The following is a 24,273-nucleotide window of genomic DNA, read 5'->3' as shown; positions in this document are numbered from 1 at the left end:
CCTGTAACCCAGGTGTGTTCCTATGCTCTGGTCCAGTGACCAGAACTACCTCAGTCTTTACTGTCCTACACAAGATGTTCAGTTTTCAACAAAAAACTTACCAGGTATATGAAAATGAAAAAAAAAAACCTCCTAAGAGACAAAGCAATTATCAGAAGCAGAATCTGATAAGCCATTAACCTTGGAACTGACAGAGAATTTAAAATAACAATGATTAATATGTAAAATGTTGTACCAGGAAACTTAGACAACATGGGTGATCTGATAGAAAATTTCAGCAGAGAGACAGTGACCATAAGAGAGAATCAAATAAAAATGCTAGAAATGAAAAACTCAGTAGTAGAGATGAAGAATGTCTTTGACAGACTCACCAGTAGACTTGACAGAGCCAAGGAAAGAATTAGTGAACTTGAAAGTAAGTCAATAGAAATTACTGAAATGGAAACACAAGAAGAAAAAGAGTGGAAAAAAAAAAAAAAAGACGAGCAGAGCATTCAAGAATTTTGAAACAACAACAAACAGTTTAAATGTTAATGTAACTGGAATACCAAAAGGAGAAGAGAGAACAGAACATAAAAATATTTGAAGAATTAATGGTCAAGAATTTTCCAAAATTAATAACAGTGGGTTAGGGGCTGGCCCCGTGGCCAAGTGGTTGGGTTCGCACGCTCTGCTGCAGGCGGCCCAGTGTTTCGTTGGTTCAAATCCTGGGCGCGGACATGGCACTGCTCATCAAACCATGCTGAGGCAGCGTCCCACATGCCACAACTAGAAGGACCCACAACGAAGAATATACAACTATGTGCCGGGGGCTTTGGGGGGAAAAATTTTTTTAAAAAATCTTAAAAAAAAATAACAGTGGGTTAAAGAGGAAGTCTCAAGGGAAATTGAGAAATATTTTGAACTGGGGACCAGCCCAGTGGCATAGTGGTTAAGTTTGCACACTCCACTTTGGTGGCCTGGGATTTGCAGGTTTGGATCCCGGATGTGGACCTACACACCGCTCATCAAGCCATGCTTTGGTGGCGTCCCATATACAAAATAGAGGAACATTGGAACAGATGTTAGCTCAGGGACAATCTTCCTCACCAAAAAAAATTTTGAATTGAATGAAAATGAAAATAGAACATATCAAAAATTATGGGGTGCAGCTAAAGTAGTGCTTAGAAGAAAATGTATAGCATTAAATGCTTATGTTGGAAAAGAAGAAAGTTCTCAAATCAACAATTGAAGTGTCTACTTTAAGAAACCAGAAAAAAAGTAAAGCAAACCAAACCCAAAGCAAGCAGAAAGAAGGAAATAATAAAGAGCCAAAACCAATATAATTGACAACAGAGAAACAATAGAGAAAAATCAATGAGACCAAAAGGTGGTTCTTTGAAAGACCAATAAAATTGATAAACCTGTAGTCAAACTGACCAAGGATAAAAGGGAGATGACACATATTGCCAATATTAGAAATGAAAGAGGGACTATCACTACAGACCTCATAGATATTAAAATGATAAGAAGAGAATACTAGGAACAACCCTATGCCCATAAATTTGACAACACACATTAAACAGATCAATTTCTTGAAAGATACAAATTACCAAAACGAACTCAAGACAACCTGAATAGTCATATATTATTAAAGAAATTGAATCTGTAAGATAAAATCCTTCCAAAAATGAAAAGTCCAGGCCCAGATGGTTTCACTAAATATTCTACCAAATACTGAAGGAAGAAGTGATGCCAATTCTACACAATCTCTTCTAGGAAACAGAAGAGGAGGAGGAGGAAACACGTTCCAACTCATTTTACCAGACCAATATTACTCTGATACCAAAACCAGACAAAAATATTATAAGAAAAGAAAATCACACATCAATATCTGTTATTAACATAGACATGAAAATCTCTGACCAAATATGAGGCATGTGGCTATATGGTCTCTGTTGCAACTATACAACTCCTCCCTGTAGTGTTAAAGCAGCCATAGACTATACATAAATGAATGAGCATGAGTGCATTCCAATAAAACTTTATTTGCAAAAAGAGATGGTTGGCTCTCAGCCATAGTTTGCTGACCCCTAATGTAGGTCAATGGAACAGAATAGAGAGCCCCTAAATAAATCCACACAAATATAGTCAACTGTTTTTTGACAAAGGTGCATAGACAATTTAATGGAGAAAGTGAAACTGGCTAAAGGTTATAGGGAACTCTATTGTTTCTGCAATGCTTCTGTAAGTCTGAAACTCTCTCAAAAAGTTTAAAAAAAAGAAAAACTGGGGCATAGACAGTTTCTTTTCAATGGATGATGATCTGTAATCAAGACAATAAATTTACGTTTAGACTTAAATTTTATTTGTTTTTCTCCTCCTCTCTTTTTACCTTTTGTTGATCCTTTGCTTTTTTAAAAAAATTGAGTTCATAATGGTTTACATCGTTGTGAAATTTCAGTTGTACATTATTTCTTGTCCATCACCATATAAGTGCTCCCCTTCACCCCTTGTGTCCACCCCTCACCTGCCTTCCACTGGTAACCACTGAACTCTTCTCTTTGTCTGTGTGTTTGTTTATATTCTACATGTGAGTGAAATCATATGGTGTTTGTCTTGCTCAGTCTGGTTTATTTCACTTAGCGTAATACCCTTCAGGTCCATCCATGTTGTTGCAAATGGGATGATTTTGTCTTTTTTATTGCTGAGTAGTATTCCATTGTATATATATACCACATCTTCTTTATCTAATCATTGGTCAGTGGGCACTTGGATTGCTTCCACATCTTGGCTATTGTGAATAGTGCTGCAATGAACACAGAAGTGCATATGTTACTTTGGATTGTTGATTTTAAGTTGTTTGGGTGGATACCCAGTAGTGGGATAGTTGGATCGTATGGTAGTTCTATTTTTAGTTTGTTGAGGAATCTCCATGCTGTTTTCCATAGTGGCTGAAACAGTTTGCATTCCCACCAGCAGTGTATGAGGGTTCCCTTTTCTCCACACCTTCTCCAATGTTTGCGATTTTTAGTCTTAGTGATTATAGCCATTTTAAAAGGTGTAAGGTGGTATCTTAGTGTAATTTTGATTTGCATTTCCCTCATGATTAGTGATGTTGAACATCTTTTCATGTGCTTATTGGCCATCTGTATCTTCTTTGGAAAAATGTCTGTTCATATCGTCTGTCCATTTTTGATCAAGCTCTTTGTTTTTTTGTTGTTCAGTTGTGTGAGTTCCTTATATATTATGGAGATTAACCCCTTCTTGGATATATGATTTGCGAATATTTTCCCCCAATTCGTGGGTTGTCTTTTTGTTTTGATCCGAGTTTCTTTTGCCTTGCAGAAGCTCTTTAGTCTGATGAAGACCCACTTGGTTATTTTTTCTTTTGTTTCCCTTGTCTGAGAAGACATGGCATTTGAAAAGATCCTGTTAAGTTTGATGTCAAAGAGTGTACTGCCTATATTATCTTCCAGGAGTTTTATGGTTTCAGGACTTATCTTCAAGTCTTTGATCCATTTTGAGTTTATTTTTGTGTATAGTGTGAGATAATGGTCTACTTTCATTCTTTTGCAAGTGGTTATCCAGATTTCCCAACACCATTTATTGAAGAGACTATCTTTTCTCCATTGTATGCTCTTGGCACCTTCATTGAAGATTAGCTGTCTGTAGATGTGCGGTTTTATTTCTAGGCTTTCAGCTCTGTTCAATTGATCTGTGTTCCTGTTTTTGTACCAGTACCATGCTGTTTTGATTACTATGGCTTTGTAGTACATTTTGAAGTCAAGGATTGTGATGCCTCCAGCTTTGTTCTTTTTTCTCAGGATTGCTTTAGCAATACGGTGTCTTTGGTTGCCCCATATGAATTTTAGGATTCTTTTTTCTATTTCTATGAAGAATGTCATTGGGATTCTGACTGGGATTGCATTGAATCTGTAGATTGTTTTGGGTAGTATGGATATTTTAACTATGTTTATTCTTCCAATCCATGTGCATGGAGTCTCTTTCCATTTCTTTATGTCATCATCTATTTCTTTCAATAATGTCTTATAGTTTTCATTGTATAAGTCCTTCACCTCCTTGGTTAAATTTATTCCTATATATTTTATTCTTTCTGTTGTGACTGTAAATGAGATTCTATTCTTGAGTTTTCTTTCTGTAAGTTCATTATTAGAGTACAGAAATACAACTGATTTTTTGTAAGTTGATTTTGTACCCTGTAACTTTACTGTAGTTGTTAATTGTTTCTAAACGTTTTCTGATGGATTCTTTAGGGTTTTCTATATATAAGATCATGTCATCTGCAAACAGCAAGAGTTTCACTTCCTCACTCCCTATTTGGATTCCTTTTATTCCTTTCTCTTGACTAATTGCTCTGGCCAAAACCTCTAGCACTATGTTGAATAAGAGTGGTGATAGTGGGCATCCTTGTCTTGTTCCTGTTCTCAGAGGGATGGCTTTCAGTTTTTGCTCATTGAGTATGATGTTGGCTGTGGGTTTGTCATATATGGCCTTTATATGTTGAGGTAATTTCCTTGTATCCCCATTTTGTTAAGAGTTTTTATCATAAATTGTTGTTGGATCTTGTCAAATGCTTTCTCTGCATCTATTGAGATGAACATGTGGTTTTTATTCCCCATTTTGTTAAAGTGGTGTATCACACTGATTGATTTGTGGATGTTGAACCATCCCTGTATCCCTGGTAAAAATCCCACTTGATCATGATGTATGATCTTTTTGATGTATTGCTTTATTTGGGTTGCCAGTATTTTGTTGAGGATTTTTGCATCTATGTTCATCAGCAATATTGGCCTGTAGTTTTCCTTTTTTGTGTTGTCCTTGTTTGCCTTTGGTATCACAGTGATGTTGGCCTCATGGAATGTGTTAGGAAGCATTCTGTCTTCCCTGATGTTTTTGGAATGACTTGAGAAGGATTAGTATTATATCCTCTCTGAAAGTTTAGTAGCATTTTCCAGGGAAGCCATCTGGTCCTGGGCTTATATTTTTTGGGATGCTTTTTATTACTGTTTCAATCACTTTACTTCTGATTGATGTATTCAGATTATTTATTTCTTCTTGATTCAGCTTTGGCGGGTTGTAGGAGTCTAGGAACTGATCCGTTTCTTCTAGATTGTCCATTTTGTTGCATATAGCTTTTTATAGTATTTTCTTATAATCCGTTGTATTTCTGTGATATCTGTTATTTCTCCTCTTTCATTTATATTTTTATTATCTGAGCTTTCTCTCTTTTTTCCTTTGTAAGTCTGGCTAGGGGTTTGTCAATTTTGTTTATCTTCTCAAAGAACCAGCTCTTTGTTTCATTTATCCTTTCTGCTGCCTTTTTTGTTTCAATTGCATTTATTTCTGCTCTGATTTTTATTATTTCTCTCATTCTGCTGACTTTGGGCTTTGTTTGTTTGTCTTTTTCTAATTCAGTTGGGTGTAGTTGGAGATTGCTAACTTGGGACTTTGCCTGTTTGGTAAGGTGAGCCTGTATTGTGATGAATTTCCCTCTTATTACTCTTTTGCTGCATCCCATATGAGTTGGTATGGTATGTTTTCATTTTCACTTGTCTCTAGATATTTTTTGACTTCTCCTTTAATTTCTTCAATGATCCATTGGTTGTTCAGTAGCATGCTGTTTACTCTCCACATCTTTGTCCCTTTCCCACCTTTTTTCTTGTAGTTCATTTCTAGTTTCGTAGCATTATGGTCAGAAAAGATGCTTGATATGATTTTAATCTTCTTAAATTTATTGAGGCTTGCCTTGTTTCCCAACATATGGTCTATCCTTGAGAATGTTTTGGGTGCACTTCAGAAGAATGTGTATTCTGCTGTTTTTGGATGGAGTGTTCTATATAAGTCTATTAAGTCCAACTGGTCTAGCTTTTCATTTAATTCCACTGTTTCCATGTTGATTTTCTGTCTGGATGATCTATCCATTGATGTGAGTGGAGTATTGAGGTCCCCTACTATTATTGTGTTATTATTAATATCTCCTTTTAGGTTTGTTAATAGTTGCTTTATGTACTTTGTGCTCCTGTGTCGGGTGTGTAGATATTTACGTGTTACGTCTTCTTGGTGGAGTGTCCCTTTAATTATTACATACCACCCCTCTTTGTCTCTCTTATCTTGAAGTCTTCTTTGTCTGATATAAGTATTGCAACACTTGCTTTCTTCTGTTTGCCATTAACATGGAGTATCATCTTCCATTCCTTCACTCTGAGCCTGTGTTTGTTGCTGGAGCTGAGATATCTTTCCTGAAGGCAGCATATTTTTGGGTCTTGTTCTTTAATCCATCTCACCACTCTGTGTCTTTTTATTAGAGAATTCATTCCATTTACCTTTAAGGTGATTATCGATGTAAGAGGGCTTAATGCTGCCATTTTATTACCTGTTTTCCAGTTCTCCTGCATTTCCTTTGTTTCTCGCCCCATGTGTTTTGGTCTACCAATTGAGTTACGTAGCTTTTTTATGTTGTGTTTCTTTGTTTTCTCCTTATTGATTATTTGTGTCTCTGTTCTGCTTTTTCTTTAGTGGTTGCCATGAGGTTTCTATGCAAAATCTTGTAGGTAAGATAGTCCATTTTCTGATGGCCTCTTATTTCCTTAGAATAAACCAATTCCGGCCCCATCCTCTTCCCCTCTTATATTGTTTTTGTCACATCTTATTCTACCTTGTGTTGTGACTTTGTGGTTAAAATGAGATTATCTTTGTTTTTGTTTTTCCTTCCCTTTATCTTTAATGTTATACTTGAGTATTTGCTAACCTGTTCTGACGTATAGCTACAATTTTCTGATTTTGTCTACCTATTTATTTGCTTACTCTGTGCTTTGTAACCCTTTTCTACCCCCCCCACACCTTTTTGTTTTTAGGTATGAGGGCCTTCTTGAGGATTTCTTGTAGTGGGGAGGTCTTGTGGCTACAAACTCCCTTAGCTTTTGTTCATCTGGAAAAGTTTTTATTTCTCCATCATATCTGAAGGACATTTTCACTGGAGTATTCTTGACTGAAAGTTTTTGTCCTTCAAAGATTTGATTCTGTCATTCCAGTCTATCCTAGACTATAAGTTTTCTGCAGAGAAATCCTCTGAAAGTCTAATATTGGTTCCTTTGTAGGTTATTTCCTTCTGCCTTGCTGCTGTTAGTATTTTTTCTTTGTCATTCACTTTTGCCAGTTTCACTACTACATGCCTTGCAGTAGGTCTTTTTACATTGACACATTTAGGAGATCTGATAGCTTCTTTCACATGGATTTCCATCTCCTTCTTCAGATTTGGGGAGTTCTCTGCTGTTATCTCTTTGAACAAGCTTTCTGCTCCATTGTCCTTCTCTTCTCCCTCTTGAATACCTATAGTTGTTATGTTGCATTTCCTCATTGAGTCGGATATTTCTCGGAGACTTTCTTCATTTCTTTTTAGCCTTAGTTCTCTCCCCTCCTCTATCTGGAGCATGTCAATATGTCTATCTCGATTATGCTGATTAGCTCCTCTATGATGTCCACTCGAGTGTTCAGGGAATCCATATTTTGTTTTATCTTGTTGTGTCTTTCATCTCCAATATTTCTGATTGGTTCTTGCTTGTTTTTAAATTATTTTTAAAAGATTTTATTTTTCCTTTTTCTCCCAAAGCCTCCCGGTACATAGTTGTGTGTTTTTAGTTGTAGGTCCTTCTAGGTGTGGCATGTGGGATGCTGCCTCAGCATGGCTTGATGAGTGGTGCCATGTCTGCACCCAGGATTTGAAGCAGCAAAACCCTGGGCCACTGAAGCAGAGCGCGTGAACTTAACCACTCGGCCATGGGGCTGGCCCCTAATTGGTTCTTCTTTTTAGCTTCAATCTCTTTTGTGAAGTAGCTCCTGAACTCATTGAATTGTTTCTCTATATTCTCTTTTAACTCGTTGAGTTTTTTCTTTTCAAAGATTGGCACTTGAGCTAACAATTGTGGCCAATCTTCTTTTTTTTATTGCTTTTTCTCCCCAAATCCCCCCAGTATATAGGTGTATATTTTAGTTGTGGGTCGTTCTAGTTGTGGTACTCGTTGAGATTTTGACAATAGCTATTTTGAATTCTCTGTCATTTAGATTACATATTTCTGTGTCTTCAGGCCTGATTTCTGGGTACTTGTCATTTTCTCTCTGGTCTGGAGATTTAATAGAATTTTTGATACTGCCTAGTGGGCGTGCCTTTGTTCTTTTGCATCATGGTATTATTTGATTGCAGTTACCACCTATCACCACTGGGTGGGGTTAAGAGCTGCGTATTCTGAGCCCCCTGCATTCTGGCAGGATCCCAGGTGCTGGAGCCACGCTGGGTGGATGGGGTAAGAGGAGCTTTCTTCTGCATGCTCTCACAGTGTTACTTGCTCTGTTTTCCCTATCTGCTCTCCTGACGTGTTGGTTGGTGAAGTCACCCCCACGATAGCTTTCCCATCAGTTGGGGGCTTTCCTCTAGGCTGTGAGGGACCTCAGGGATCTTTGATGTTCTTGTGAATGGGTGTCCCTTCCCCTCTTCCTTCCCTCTCAGAGGCCATCAAGAGTCCTGGATAGCAGTCTTTTGGGGAGGGAGTGAAGTTTTCTGTTACCCTGTTCCACCTCCTCCTGGGGGGGCTCCAGCCTCTCCACCCTCCATCATATGGTTGCATGGGTCTCTTAGATGTCTTTTGTGTTGTGTGGATTTCCTCTGTTGGAGTACGAATGTCTTTTTTGTTGTATCATGGAGGGGAGAGATCACTGGGGGAGCTCACTCCACCATGATGCTGACATCACTCTCCTCATTGATCTCTTTCTTGATTGTTTACTTGCCTATAAACTCTTTAAACTCCGTAATTTACCTTTTTCAAACAACTACAATGCCAGCTAGCCTTTCTGGCTTTTAATTATGTTATTTAACTTCAAAAGTCTATAAAATACTATCAACCTAAATATGTCTTCATATTTAACTGGACTTTAGTCTCCCCAAAGAGAGCTTCTGTGGTAGGCAGTGTGTAGGATGGCCCCTAGTGATTCCAATCTCTTGATATCCATGCTGTTGAGTGTGGGCTGGACTGAATGGTTCACTTCTAATGAAAATAATACAGCTGAAGTGATGGGATGTCACTTCTAAGGTTAGGTTATACAGGACTGTGGCTGCCATCTTCGTCGTGGATTCTCTCTCTCTCTTTAAGATCACTAGGGTATTCAGGAAGCCTATGGAGAAACCCATGTGGTAAAGAACCCAAGTCTGCCAGCAACCATGCATGTCATGTCGAATGTGGATATCTATTTCCCCAACTTCCCAGTTGAGACTTCAGATGAAACCTCAGCTCTAGCCAACAACTTCACTGCGATATCATTAGAGACTTTGAGCCTGAAGCACCTAACTAAGCCATGCCCAGAGTCCTGACCCAAATACCCTGTGAGAAAATAAATGTTGTTTTAAGTCACTCAGTTTTGGGGTAATTTATCACATTGCAATAGATAACTAAGACGGTTAGCTTATTCATATTTCTTGGAACCTTAAAGAAACCCAACAGATATTATAAAAAGAATAAAATATGAGATTCATAATACAAACTATGGCCCAATTATTTTCTTATACATTTGTAAAGGAATTGTTGCATGATTTTAAACTCAGGACAATTAAATTCAGACAATAATTAACACTTACTGGCATGTCCCAATGACTACAATTCTCATAAATTTAAATGGCTTTCTCATGCTTACATCAAAACGTGACCTGTATTTTGGATATGTTTCTCTGGAGAACCAGGCTAATCCAGTGGGAAATTGAGGAAATTCTGATGAGGAAAATGGCATAGAGTTGGTTCAATCAACGTATACAAGTGCTTATAATATACAGAGACAATCTGTTCCATTTACTTCACAGTTTTCTGGAGAATTCATAAATAACTAACATTGTTTTCTTTGATGAATTGAGCCAGCCAGCTCAAGGGCAGGCTGCCTAGACTGACTGCTTTGCAAAATGCTGGCTAGTCAGTTTCCCTGTTGAAAAGTGAACAAGACTTAGGGTTTCCAGACGTCCCACATTTCCTCCCTCTCTTTTATAAATCCATTTTTTTACCTTGTTGACAATCACCTATTAACTTTCTCCTTCATATGAGTAAACTTGTTTGCATATAATTAACTGCCCCCAGGTTATTCTTTGACAGGAGTATATATAGAAAGAGTATATATAAAGAAAAGAAGTTGTTGAAAGACTGAACCTGGGGCATTCCATTATTTAGAGCTCATGAAGGAGAGCAGTTACTGAGGATGTCAATGAAGCTGGAGAAACTAGAAGGTGGCATTCTGAAAACCAAGAGAAGAAAGGGTTTCTAGAAGGAAAAGAGATTAACTGTCAAATGCTGCTGAGTGCTTCAATAAGAGCAGAACTCAGACTTCACCACAGATTTGGCAACTCGGAAGTCATTGGTTACCTTCACAAGTGTGGTTTCAGTGGACTAGTGGGCACAAAAGCCTAACTGAAGTAAGATGATGAGGGAATCGAGGAGAGGAAATACAGAACTGTTTTGGGCCTGGTTGTAAAGGGAATCAGCAAAAAAAGCTGTAGCTGGAGGGGCCTGGAGAGGGAAGAAAGTGAAAGTTGACTCTTAAATTTTAATTTTTGGAACAGAATAGCTAATACTTTCAGATGATTAAAAATTACACATATAAAGTTACATATAAAAACTCTCCCTCCGGGGCTGGACCTGTGGCTGAGTGGTTGGGTTTGCATGCTCTGCTTCGGCAGCCTGGGGTTTCACCAGTTCGGATCCTGGTCACGGACATGGCACTGCTCCTCAGGCCATGTTGAGGTGGTGTCCCACATGCCACAACTAGAAGGACCCACAACTAAAATACACAACTATGTACTGGGGGGATTTGGGGAGAAAAAGCAATAACAACAAAAAAAGATTGGCAACTGTTGTTAGGTGCCAATCTTTAAAAAAAAAAAGTCTCCTTCCCACTCCTGACTCCCATCTGCCCCTTGAAGGTAACTATTTTATTTCTTATATATTTTTCAATGCTTTTCTTTATGCATATATAAGCAAATATTATTTGTCCCTATTTTTTATACAAAAGCAGGAAACTAATAAATGATATTCTTCGCCTTGTTTTTTTTTTTTTTAAAATAAACAATATATTCATGCAAAGCACATCTAGAGGATAAACTTCCAGGAGTGGAATCGCTGGGTTAAAGTTATATGTTTTTGCAATATTGATAGATATTTCTCAATTGCCATCCATAAGTGTGGATCAATTTACACTCAGCAATGTATTTCCCACAGTATCACTGAGTCTTATACAACTTTTTGATTTTTAACAATATGAATGGTGGAAAATGGTATCTGATTCTTTTTTAGAGATGAGGACTAGGCAAGCATATTCACACGCTGTGGGAAAAAAGCCTAAATACGCTGGGGAGAGAGAGAGGAGGTAATTGCAGAAGTAGAATCCTTTACTAGGCTGGAGTAGGATCCACTGCACTGTGATTCATTTCATAGGTACAGATGCAGGAGGCCGTTGATACATTTTGGGGGTGGGATGAAGTACAAATCTCTTCGATCGCTTCTGTTTTTCAGATGAAATAAGACTCAAGGTCATAAGCTGATCCAGTGAGGAAGAGTTGAAGATTTGAGAGAAGAGATGTGAATTGCTTTTTTCAGAGAGTAGGACACTAGCTTGACCAGGGAAACGAGGATTATTGGGCAGGAACTGAGGGTTCTCTTGTGGATTGCAGTCTTAAATTTAAAATGAGATTTGAAGAAAAAGGAACCACCACGGATGAAAGAGACCCCTGCTTTAGGGAGACGAAGTAAAAAAAAAATTAAAAGCAAAGCGTTCATCTAACAAATATTCATGGAGCTCTCCTGTGCAGAAGCACTGTTGCTGAGTGCTGCCTTGTTATTTAAAGCCAAGCACAAGCATATTCAAGTAGGCCGTTCACACAAATCTGATTAAGGTAAGGTTATCCATTCTGCAAACAAAATTACAAAAAGTCACCATGCAATCTCTTTAAATGAACTGTTCTTAAATTTGGGGAGGGGAGTTTTCTTTTGATAGCCTGAACAAAAAGGTTCACAGAAAAATATGCACGTATACAAATTTGCAGACAATTTCAGGTGGTCGTAGAACCAAAAGTTAGGAACCGCTCCCCCTAATTAAAGCCCTATTTTAAACGGTGTATTTTTAGCATATTTTGAGTGACTCAATTTACACAAGCTTTCTATGAGCCACTTCATGATTGTGTATTGGACACCTCAATAAAGACACAGATTTTGAAATCATTTTAGGTTTAAAAAAAGTTGCAAAAATAGTATAGAGTTCCTCTATACTTTTCACCTAGAATCCCTAAAGGTTAACATCTTACGTAACCACAAGACTGTATCAAAACTATTGATACTATACTATGAACTAATGTTAGCTAATGGACACTAATCAAATTTCGTCAGTTGTCCCACTCGTGTCCTTTTTCTGTTCCAGGATCCAATCCAGGATTTCACGTTGTGTTTGGTTGTTATGGACCTGGTTTTTTTTTTCTTTAATTCAAATTGCTGAACGTCTGAGTCTCTTTTCCGTTCTAAAAGACGTGATGTAATTAAGAACCAATTAAAAATACATGTGGAATGGCTTTGGAAATTTCAAAGGGAACCAAGTAAATTTTTATTATTGAATAAAGTGGGGTCTATATAGTGTAGCTTTTTGTTCAAATTAAAAGCAAAGCAAACGAAAGCGTATTAATATTGCCGAGGTGTTTTGTCCCCAAGTAGGACCCGTCGCTTCTCCCTTGGCTGCCGGGAAAGGCTTCTTCCCATTGGGTAGCGTGTGTTCGCCCTGACGCAGGAAAGCCTCCTCATTGGCTCTCGCAGTCGGGACTCCGGCGGCTTTTCTCTTAGTGCTCAAGGCGCCGACCGACTTTTCTTCCTCCAGCCGAGCGCTCCCCTTCTTCCGAAGTGCCCCGAGCTGCCAGCCCGAAGGGACCTGGACTTAGCTTGGCCGGGTAACTGCTCTGAGGTCAGCCGGGAAGAAGCGGCAGCATGGAATACGGGTGGGAGGTAGTGGAATAGGGCGGTCAGCGAGCCCGGGTGGGAGAGCCTTGTCTGCGCGCCCTCGCCCTTCACGGTCTCCGCGCTGCTCCTTCCCCGCGTCTTCCACCGGCCCCACCTCTACCGGGCTCCCCAAAAGGTTCTGCTCACCCTTCCGCTGGCCCCGCCCTCGCCGCCCCACAGGGGTCCTGCTTCCTCCGCTGGCCCCGCCCCTATCCCCTCCTCTCTGAGGCCCCGCCTCCTCCGCGAGCGCTTCCGCCTGCCCCGCCCTCACCGCTCTCCTCTCAGCGGCCCCGCCTCCTCCGCGAGCCCTTCCGCTGGCCCCGCCCTCCCCGCGCTCCCCTCAGCGGCCCCGCGCTCCCCTCTGCTGGCCCCGCCCCCTCCGCGCTCCCCTCCTCTGGCCCCGCCCTCCCCGCGCTCTCCTCCGCTGGCCCCGCCCTCCCCGCTCTCTCCTCCTCTGGCCCCGCCCTCCCCGCGCTCTCCTCCTCTGGCCCCGCCCTCCCCCTCTCGCGCTGTCCTCCGCTGGCCCCGCCCTCCCCGCGGTCTCCTCCTCTGGCCCCGCCCTCCCCCTCTCGCGCTGTCCTCCTCTGGCCCCGCCCTCCCCGCACTCTCCTCCTCTGGCCCCGCCCTCCCCGCGCTCTCCTCCTCTGGCCCCGCCCTCCCCGCGCCCTCCTTCCTGGCCCCGCCCTCCCCGCGCTCTCCTCCCTGGCCGCGCCCTCCCCTCCTCTGGCCCCGCCCTCCCCGCGCTCTCCTCCCTGGCCGCGTTGTCCCCGCGCTCCCTCCGCCGGCCCCGACCTTGTCCCCTCTCCCTCAGCGGCTCCTTCTTCCCTCAGTACGTCTCCACCCAGTCTCTCCCCGTTCCCCTCCCCTTGGCTTCTCCACGCCTCTTTAAATTTGGTTCTTCCCCTCTCCTGATACCTGCATCTTTCAATTAACGCTGCCTCTTTTGCTGCCCTCTCCCCATCTGACTCCCAGGGTCCCCACATTTCCCCACTGATCCAGGCCCTCTCTATGTGGGCTACGCAAACGGTGCAGAGGCCTTGTGCTGGGCGTTGGAGGTCCCTGCTTTCAAGAGCTCCCTGCCCCGTGGGGGAGTCACTTTGTGTAACAGGCCTGGTGATAAAACTCTCATGAAGGAAACAGTCCTATATTGCGATGCTTAGAGGAAGGAAAGCTCGAGTTTTCGCCCTCTCTGCTGGATCTGTAAGCAGGCCTGTGAGGGGCTAAGCTGTACCTTTCTCCTAAAATGTCCTAGGCGGCTTTTGATGCAGAAGCTTGGCTCCAACCATTGTGCTTTAAACACTTGGAAATTAGTAAAACTTTGTCATGGTCCCTTCTTTTAACCAACATTGGTAGTAGGGCTTCAGAGCCCCTCTGTCCAGACGCTCACTGCGCTCACTGAAAGGCTGAAGGCAAGAGACAGGCAAGTGCATTGACTGAAGACAGTGACTCAGCATCATACTCTTGGTGCTTCTTTTTGGAGTTTTTCCCTGGGATTCTTACCTAGTTTTTCAATTACTAGCAGTCTTAGGTGGTAGGAAAACCTAAAAGTAGATAAAACCTCCAGTCAGCAAGTAGATTCCTCCAAGCCAGCGTACCAGGACAGTGTCCATCATTCAGAAGACAGTGACTCAGCTCCTCAGTCTCCTGGAGTCAGGCAACCCTGGGTCTGATGCCAGCTCCACCGTTTGCTGTAAAGCTTGGCAAAGAAACTTCCCTTATCTGAGTTTCAGTTTTACCTTCTATAAAAAGAGCCCAAAAACCCTATCACACAGGGTCATGGTACAGATTTGCTGCGATCTTGCGTATAAAAAAGATTACTTTTAGGATCCTGTAAAATAGTAGGATCCAGCACAAGTGAACGCCTCCTCTTCAGATTCATGTCTGTCTGATGCAAGCCAGCAAAGAGCCTGATATGTTGCCCTCCCCAGGCACCATGACCACCCTGGATGACAAGTTGCTGGGGGAGAAGCTGCAGTACTATTACAGCAGCAGTGAGGACGAGGACAGCGACCGCGAGGACAAGGACGACGGGGACAGGGGTGCCCTGGCTGGCAGTTCACTGCCTGCAGATGCTGAGTTGGCAGGCGAAGGCATCTCAGTTAACACAGGTACTGGAAATCCCTGAGCTCTGGGAACAGGTTGAAAAATGCCCAGTAAGTAGGTATTAGTTAGGAGTCTCCTGATCACTTCTCTCTAATTGCAGTCCCACTTCCGGAGATAACCTAGCGTTATCATCTCACTGTGCATGCTTCCAGCCATTTCACTGCACAGCACAAAGATGTCTGCGTAGCAACATGGTCATGAACACAGACTGGCCTGGATTTGAATCCAGCTGCTCCAATTAGTGGTTGTTTGGTGTCACATAAAGCATAGGTGTGAGTATATTGGTAGTATAAATTCCTAGAATTGGTGTATTTGTACTTTTTGTTTTAATAATTCCAGATTGCTGTCAGTTGAGGTGGCACTGGTTTGTAGTTTAAGCAGCAGTAGATTTCCCCGTGCACTGCCCTCCTACTTTATTATCAGACTTTTTGATCCTTGCCATCCTCATGGATGACAAATGACCACTCATTGTAGTTGTATTTGCTATCTTTTTAAGAGTGACGTTGGGCCTCTTTTCATAACTTTGAGATATTTTCATATTCTTTGCTCATTTTTTCAGTGGGAGGGTTGCTCTTTTTCTTCGTAGGGAGCTATAAAAGTAATTAATAGGAGGTATGAGTTGCAAATATTTCTGCTAGTTTGTTGTTTGTCTTTTGACTTTATATTCTTTTCCTGGCAGAACATTTTTATTTTTATGTACTTGAAAGCATTATTTTAATTTTTTAGTTTTGTTGTTTACTTGAAAGGCCTTTCTTCAGAGTTAAAAAAAGATGCTCTCATGCTTTTTCTTAGTGTTTTTATGAGTTCACTTTTTTCCTTTTTACACTTAAATATTGATTCACCTGAAATTCATTTGGTGCAAGGTATGTGGTAAGGCTCCCACTTAATTTTTTTCATATAACTACCTAGTTGTTTCAACACCGTTTATTGAATAAGCCATCTTTTCTCCATTGCTTTGAAATGTCAATTTTAACATGTACCAAATTTCTGTTTATAGTTGTGTCTTTTGGTGTACTTTGCAGTCTCTTCCATTGATTTGTCTTTTTTTCTTTTTGAGGAAGATTAGTCCTGAGCTAACATCTGCTGCCGATCCTCCTCTTTTTGCTGAGGAAAACTGGCCCTGAGCTAACATCTGTGCCTGTCTTCTTCTATTTTATATGTGGGACGCCTCCCACAGCATGGCTTGCCAAGTGGTGCCATGTCTGCACCTGGGATCCGAACCAGTGAACCCTGGGCTGCCGAAGTGGAACATGTGCACTTAACCGCTGCGCCACGAGGCTGTCCCCTGTTTTTTTTTTTTTGAGGAAGGTTAGCCCTGAGCTAACATCTGCTGCCAATCCTCCTCTTTTTGCTGAGGAAGACTGGCCCTGAGCTAACATCCATGTCCATCTTCCTCTACTTTATATGTGGGATGCCTGCCCCAGCATGGCTTACCAAGTGGTGCCATGTCCGCACCCGGGATCCACGCCGGCGAACCCTGGGCTACCGAAGTGGAACGTGCGAACTTAACTGCTGCATCACCAGGCCGGCCCCTGATTTGTCTTTTACTGTGCTATATCACATTGTTTTTTTTTATTTGTTGGGGTTTTTTTGGTGAGGAAGATTGGCCCTGAACTAACATCCATTGCCAATCCTCTTTTTGCTTGAGGAAGATTGTTGCTGAGCTAACATCTTGGCAGTCTTCCGCTATTTTATATGTGGGATGTCAACACAGCATGGCTTGATGAGTGGTGCTAGGTCCGTGCCTGGGATTCAAACCTGTGAACGCCAGGCCACCGAAGCAGAGTGTGCAAACTGAACTGCTGTGCCACCAGGCTGGCCCTGTATCACACAGTTTTTAATTATTGTGTTATGTTTTAGTATCTGGTAGGGTTGCTCCTCTCTCAGTACTCTTTTATGTCATTATTTTCCTAACTTTCGCTTTCTCATTTTTTATTTTTATTTTTTATGCTGAGGAAGATCTGCCCTGAGCTAACATCTGCTGCCAATCTCCCTGTTTTTGTAGTGATCTGCCACCACAGCATGGCCACTGACAGACAAGTGGTGTGGGTCCACTCCCAGGAAGTGAACTCAGGCCACTGAAGTGGACTGTGCCAAACTTAACCACTAGGCCGCCAGGGCTGGTCCTGCTTTCTTATTTTTCCAAAGCAAATTTAGGAGCCTGCACACACATGTGTAATCACGTGTTTTCATTGGGAATGCATTAAATGTATAGATTAATTAGGGGTGGTGGGCACCTTGTGATGTTGGGTCTTCCTAGTCAGGAATATGGTATTGCTTTTCCATTTATTCAGGTCTTTCTTAGCGTTTTTGGGTAGCATTTTAAAGGTTTCTTTGTATAGATTATAATGTTTTTTCCTGTGGTAAGAAGTGACCTCCGATTCTCAGTGTCTTGTGATGATAAAGGTTTATTTTCCAATCGTGTGACATGCTGCCTGTGCGGGTCAGCAACAACTCTGCTTCTGCTTCAGGTGTCCTCATTCTAGGAACTAGGCTGAAGGAGCATCCCTGTTTGGGACCTGTTGTTTTCACGACCAAGTGTAGAGAGCAAGAGTGGGCCGTTGGAAACATGTGATGATTCATAAATCTTTTGCTCAGAATCCATTGGCCAAAGCAAGTGACATGGCCAAGCCTAACGTCAGTGGGCTGGGGATACATGTACCATCCCACAGGAGGTACTACAAGTCACATGGCATGGGCCAGGGATATACAGCATGGGGGCGGGAAGGTTTGGGGCTGGCTTGAATAACAGAACAACCTGCCACAATCTTGTTATAAGGATTCAGCTAATACAGAAGTGTAGAAAGAAACAAGTACAAGTTCTCTCTCACCAGTCCCCATAGAGCCCGCTGCCTAGAAACAACCCCTGTTAGTAGTTCACATGTCCTAGCTCTTTTTCTATGAACATGCAAATGTATATGCACATATGTAAATATCCATAAATCTTTATGCGTACACATACAGTTCTCTTTCTAAAACTTGAAGGATCATCCCGTGATAGTGTTCTGCATTTTGTTCTTTTTTTGACCGAGTATATTTAAACATCTTTCTTGGAAGGAAACATAGCTCCTTCATTCTTTCTAAAGGTTGTTTTATTTTCCTTTGAGTAGATGCATCATAATTTATTTAATGCATCTCATACTGTTGGGCCTTAGCTTGGCCCTTTAATTATTGTAAACGGTGCTGCAGTGGACCTCGTTGTGTGGACACCACACTGCCCTGTGTGAGCATCACTGCAGTCGATGGAGCAGGCTTTAGACAGATGTGAGCTGGTCCATAATTTCTTGCCCACTCTTGGTCACCTTCATGGTCATCCCCGACTCAGGTCCAAAAGGTGTGATCAATGACTGGCGCCGCTTCAAACAGCTGGAGACAGAGCAAAGGGAGGAGCAGTGCCGGGAGATGGAAAGGCTGATCAAGAAGCTGTCAATGACCTGCAGGTCCCACCTGGATGAAGAGGAGGAGCAGCAGAAACAGAAGGACCTCCAGGAGAAGATCAGTGGGAAGGTAATTAGCAGCGCCGGGCTTTTCTCAGAAGCTGTCCTGGCTGTTGGAACGGGGGTTAGGGATTCAGGAGGTGTAGGGTGTCGGATTTGGCCTCCAAGAAGCAGGGCAGGGGAAAGTGTAGAGTCAAGTCATTACTCAGACACACCTGTCTTTGAATCTTAGCTCTGCTGCTAGTGACCATGGGGACGTCTCTTCCACTCTGAGTCTGTTTTGTCACTGGTTAAATGAGGTCGGTATCCTTACCTCACGGGGCTGTGTGGATACAATGCCCATCACAGTGCCTGGCCCATTGAAAGTGCTCAGTAAATGTAAATTTTCTGTCCTTTGTCGAGGTCTTACCTTGATCCAGAAATAACTCTCTGAGGTTGGTAGTATTATCCCCATTCTACAGATAACAAAACTGATACTTAGAGAGGGGAAGGGACTTGCTCAGGGTCATGCAACTAGTAAATGCTAGTAGGAGCTAGGATTGTAAGCCAGATTTTCCTACTTTTCCTGTGATGCTGCTGTTTCACTTGAAGCTGATTCATGAGAATTTATTCTAACGAGGCAATACAATAGAAGCAAATGGACACTCCGGAAGATCCTTGGAACTAGGTCCCTGCCTCTCTCTTCCCTTCCCAGTATTAAAAGGACCATCTATTCCTCCAGGGATGAATGTCTAGGAGTGCATGAGATCATTTGGCTGTGGCCCAAAGCAGCTCTTGGCTGGAAATACCAGCCAGGATCTGAGAGCAGATAAGAGGATTAAGTGAGGAGTCATTCACCTTGACCAGGAGGATGATTTCAGGGCATTAGACTCAAGCAAAGATGTAATAGGTCAGAAAGAGCCACTCCGGTAGGCTGAGGTGGAGTGGGAAGAAAGTTGGGCATGGTAAGTAAAACAGTGAATTCAGAATGGTGCTGGCTATGATGCAGTAACACCTATTCTGATCTAGTGTGATCCCCAGCGTCCACCCTCCAGTCTGAGCCAGGTTATGCAGAGCTAGGCTTTATTACAGCAGCGGGGATGTCTTGCTGCACCAGGGCGGGAGAAGGAAGACGCTCTTGTAACTTAAGCTGGCTGCAGGGCAGTGTGCCCACTGCTCACAGCGCTTCCTTCCTTCCTTACCAGATGAAGCAACACATCACCTGATCACGTGGGCGGTCTTGAGAGAGGCTGTCCCTGTCCTGCTGAGTTGTCTGCAGTAGAACAGGACGGGGAGCTACCTGAATGCCAGAAATAGAGGAGTGGTTTAGCAAAATATGGCACATTATGTATAATTTTATAAAAAATATTTGGAAACATGAAATTTTTATGCTATAATAATGCTAAGTGGCAAAAGCAGGTTATGGCTTAATTGGTACACCCGCAACTGCTGTTGTAAAAGCAAAAATGATTTTAGCATGTGTCTGGTAGTAAAAAGAAATACACACTTTGAGAGAGTGTATGTGACTGTGTGTATTGTGTATGTGTGTGTGGAGATGCAGGGCAAGGATTATGAGTGTTCTTTTAAAGTTCCTTGATGTCCTGTTGTCTTTTCAACAAAAAACAGTGGGTAAAATAATTAATCCATTATCAGGACTGACAAAAAGGAAAAAGCTCCTGAGGTGATATTAACCGATGCCGGATTGAGAGGCAGTATGACGCAGTAGTTAAAAGCCTGGGTTCTTGAAAAATCTAGCTTGAATCTTGGTCTTATACTCGTTACCTATGTGAACTTGTGCAAATAGTCTCAAGTCCTGGAACCTCATTTGTAGAGTAGGGGTAATAAAAGTCCCCTCCTGATGGGGTTATCATAAGATCTCAGTGAGGTATATCGCCTATCAGGAACTGAGCTTGGTGCTTCGTGTATCATAAGCATTGGTCCATATTGACCGTTATCCCAAGTGTTCGGTTTGTGCTTCTTATGCTCACTTGCTGGTCCTCCTGCAGATGACTCTGAAGGAGTTTGCCAGGATGAATGAGGACCAAGATGATGAAGAGTTTCTGCAGCAGTACCGGAAACAGAGAATGGATGAGATGCGGCAGCAGCTTCACAAGGGGCCGCAATTCAAGCAGGTGTTTGAGATCCCCAGTGGAGAAGGGTTTTTAGACATGATTGATAAAGAACAGAAAAGCACCCCCATCATGGTCCATATTTACGAAGACGGCATTCCGGGGACCGAAGCCATGAATGGGTGCATGGTCTGCCTTGCTGCGGAGTACCCAGCTGTCAAATTCTGCCGGGTGAAGAGCTCGGTGATTGGGGCCAGCAGTCGGTTCACCAGGAATGCCCTCCCTGCCCTGCTGATCTACAAGGGCGGGGAATTGATTGGTAATTTTGTTCGAGTCACTGACCAGCTGGGAGAAGATTTCTTTGCTGTGGACCTTGAAGCTTTTCTGCAGGAATTTGGTTTGCTCCCAGAAAAGGAAATCTTGGTGCTGACATCTGTGCGTAACTCTGCCACCTGTCACAGTGAGGATAGCGATTTGGAAATAGACTGAACTGATAATCTAGCTGCATAGATTTCTCATTGTTTGGGCTGGAAGACGCGTGTCTGGGTGTTTATTTTTCTTCCTTCCTGTGTCTTCTGGCTTTTCAGCTGTTCTTTGTTGTCCATCTTATTACAAGTAAAGTCAAGAAGTTCTTAGATTAAATCAGAATGCTGAATCACCTTGTGGCTAGCAATAAAGTAACTTAAAATTGTATAAACAGGAAGCCAGGCTTTTGAACTGTTTACTTAAGATTCCCTGGCATGACATCTCTGTTATTGTTGCCAGTCAATATTTACAAAGGATCCTAAAGACAGTGTCCTGGAAATTGTCTTCAGATGATCTCAGAGGTCTCTGTCAGGTTTGGGAGTATAGTTGTATAGTTCGTGTGTCATTTGAACATAAATAGTGCATTTCCTTCATCAAATGATTGCAAATTATATTTACTTGTAATCAGAGCCATAGTCCTAGAAGGCAGTTGAAATATTTTTCCCTTAGACCCTGCTTTCTACGAGGGTCTTGTTTAAAGGTTCCAGAGGATGTGAGTTTGCCCCATCAAGAGGGGTGACCTCTGCTGCTGGCATCGATGTCCCGCTCAAGCATTATTAAGTGTAGAATAGGAAGAAGGATCCGACTAGCCTCTTGATCCTGGAAGACCAGCTGAACTTAAAAAGTACGGCTGGGTTGGAGCTGGAGAAGCCTTTTTAAAGAAGTTCTTTCAATAAGATTCTCCAGCTCATATCTTTATCTCTCCTTTATTTAACAAGGTGACTTTTTTGTTTAATGTAGCTTTTTTAAAACCTTTTTTTTTTTTGCATATTGGGAAAGTAACTAATACTCAATAGAATAAAATTTGTCAAAATAACAGAAAGCAAAAATAACGAAGTTAGAATAATCTCTAATCCTACTACCCAAGGTAAAACACTATTAATATTTTGGTATATTTCCTTCCAAGGTGTTTTCTTTGTATACATAGATATTTTGTTTGTTTTTAAACAAAACAATGGGATCATTCTGAACATACTGTTTTATAGTATGGTCAGCTAATATGTCAAACTTTTTTTTCATGTTATTAAATAATCTTTTACAACATTTTTTAAACGGCTATTGATATTTCATTGTGTAGATATACTGTAATTTGCTTGGCGGTTGTCTCTTAAAAAGAAAAATAGTAAAGACTTTTTATTACAAAAGTAATAGATGTCCATTGTAGAAAATGTAATAAAAATTGTTAAGCTAAAAAGAGATTTAAAAAGCCCTGTAATTCCACCAACCAAAAATAATCCCCATTATCATTTTTACAGGTATCTTTCTGGTCTTTTTTTCTATTTCTATTTGTATTTATAATAATGATTGTCATTTGAGTTTTTTCCTCTTGTTTTTTATTTAAAACATGTGCATTCTAGGGTTAGGAAAAATGTAATCTGGAATTAAATATTAGCTTTAAAATTCACAGTTTTGCTTTTCCTGGCTATTCAGGAATTGCCTAACTGTAGAAGGGTCTTGAAAATATCTGTTGTAGTTAGTCAGCAAAAAGAAAATGCATGGTTTTTCTGATTTAAAAAACTCACTGTAGAAAGTGTGTAAAGTATGGAAAATTATTAGAAGTAGAGACAACTGTTGTCAGTGTTTCCATTTATTTCCTTCTGGTCTTTTTTCAATATTTTTAATAACATTGAGAGCTTATTGGAATTAATTCTGTGTTCTGTTTTATTTAATATTATAAATACTTTGACATGTTATGAAAATTCTAAATAAATAACTTCTAATGGCTTCATAATATTCATCATTTGGATATACCATAATTGTTTAACTATTCCCTTAATATTGGATATTTAGATTCCCAGGTTTTTGCTAAAACACTTAGCATCTTTGTATTTTGGGCTATATTTTGGATCATTCTCTTAGTTTAGATTTCTAGAAGAGGAATTATTGGGTGGATGGATAGCAACATTTTTAAAATAGTTTTTAGAAACCATCTTCTGTTCTCATTGGAAATGGAAATATATTATGCAGTTGCAGAACCTTGACTACCTCTCAAGAACAAAAATTCTAGAATAAAATGAGCAGACAAGGAATGGGGAAATCCTAGAGTGTTAAATCTCTTACCCAGGTGTAGTGGAAACAGCATGCGCTTAGGAGTCAGACAGATCTGGGTTCAAATCCTGTCTGTCACTCACTTGTGGTGTAGCTTCCAGTGAGGCACCAAGCTCAGTTTCTCGCCTTTACAATGTGATCTGTAATACTTGCTTCATGAGTTGTTCTGTGACAGCAGTTCTCAACGTGTGGTCCCGGAGCAGCTGCATCAGCTTCACTGAAGAACTTGTTAGGCAAATTCTCAGGCTTCACCCTGGACCTACCTGCCACATCCGAAATTCTGGGAGTGGCCCAGCACAGTTTTCACAAGCTCTCCAGGTCATTCTGAGGCTCGTTCAAGTTTAGAAATGCTGACTATGGATTAAGGGGAGTGATAGAAGATGTTACAAAATGGGCTTACTACTGGTGATTTTCTTTATTTGAGTAAGGGAGAGAAGGAAGTGAAACAGAGCGCCCAGATCACTTCTCTTCCTCTTTGTGTGATTTTCCTTTTAGTCATGGAATTGGGGGAAGGAAAGAGAAACTCATATTTGTCTTTGAGAAACTATGTCCCAGTAGTTTTCCAGATTTCGCCTTCCTCTGGAATGAAAGTCCCATGAAGGCATGGACTTTATTTTCCTTACTGTGTATGGGACAGTGGGAAGGGCCTGGACTTTGGGAATAGGCTGACATTTACTGGCTTTGTGGGCAAAACACTGACCCTCTCCATGCCTCAGTTTCCTCATCTGTGAAATGGGGATGAGTAACATGAATCAATTCATATAAAATACTTAGGACACAGCCTTGAAATGTGTCTGTTTTTATCACCAGTGCCAACCGTGCCTGGCACGTGGCAAGGAATCAATAAACATTTAATAATGAACATATTGGCTCGTTGAATGCCACTTCCTTTCCAGGTAGGATAGTAGTAACTTTACAAAGATAAAGAAACCAAGACTTAGCAAGATTCAGTGACTATTTCAAGACAGCTAGTGGGCAGGGGAGGGTTGAAAACCAGATCTGTGTAGTTTCAAAATTTGTACTATTTCCACAATGTTATGTTAGTTCTTGGTGGAGAAAGCAAATGATCAAGTGATAATAAAATAGATCAGTTAAGGGGCC

General features: G+C 41.4%; 1 protein-coding gene across 2 annotated transcripts; it reads left to right on the top strand.

Moving 5' to 3' along the window:
- Window positions 1-12,728: 12,728 nt before the first annotated feature.
- On the top strand, window positions 12,729-22,848 carry PDCL (phosducin like). 2 transcript variants are annotated; one of them, XM_008540947.2, is made up of 4 exons: window positions 12,729-12,975; window positions 14,939-15,118; window positions 18,439-18,620; window positions 20,536-22,848. In XM_008540947.2, the coding sequence occupies exons 2-4, from the start codon at window positions 14,944-14,946 to the stop codon at window positions 21,085-21,087; spliced, it is 909 nt and encodes a 302-aa protein (XP_008539169.1). In that variant the 5' UTR covers window positions 12,729-12,975; window positions 14,939-14,943; the 3' UTR covers window positions 21,088-22,848. The 2 variants fall into 2 exon arrangements, with proteins under 2 accessions (XP_008539169.1, XP_070452468.1); XM_070596367.1 differs by having other exon boundaries at window positions 12,775-12,961.
- The last annotated feature ends 1,425 nt before the right edge of the window (window positions 22,849-24,273 follow it).

The sequence above is a fragment of the Equus przewalskii genome, chromosome 26 (genome assembly GCF_037783145.1).
Source record: "Equus przewalskii isolate Varuska chromosome 26, EquPr2, whole genome shotgun sequence".
In the NCBI taxonomy this organism is placed as follows: Eukaryota; Metazoa; Chordata; class Mammalia; order Perissodactyla; family Equidae; genus Equus; species Equus przewalskii.
Note: the sequence above shows the minus strand (reverse complement) of the source record. Positions and strands in the feature narration are given on the sequence as shown.

What these genes read in the sequence shown, in the direction of transcription:
- PDCL (XM_008540947.2), top strand. Translation starts at nt 14,944, where the DNA reads ATGACCACCCTGGATGACAAGTTGCTGGGGGAGAAGCTGCAGTACTAT. An exon ending in AGGCATCTCAGTTAACACAG is followed by an intron (nt 15,119 to 18,438) that starts GTACTGGAAATC and finishes TCCCCGACTCAG; the next exon opens with GTCCAAAAGGTGTGATCAAT. An exon ending in AGGAGAAGATCAGTGGGAAG is followed by an intron (nt 18,621 to 20,535) that starts GTAATTAGCAGC and finishes GTCCTCCTGCAG; the next exon opens with ATGACTCTGAAGGAGTTTGC.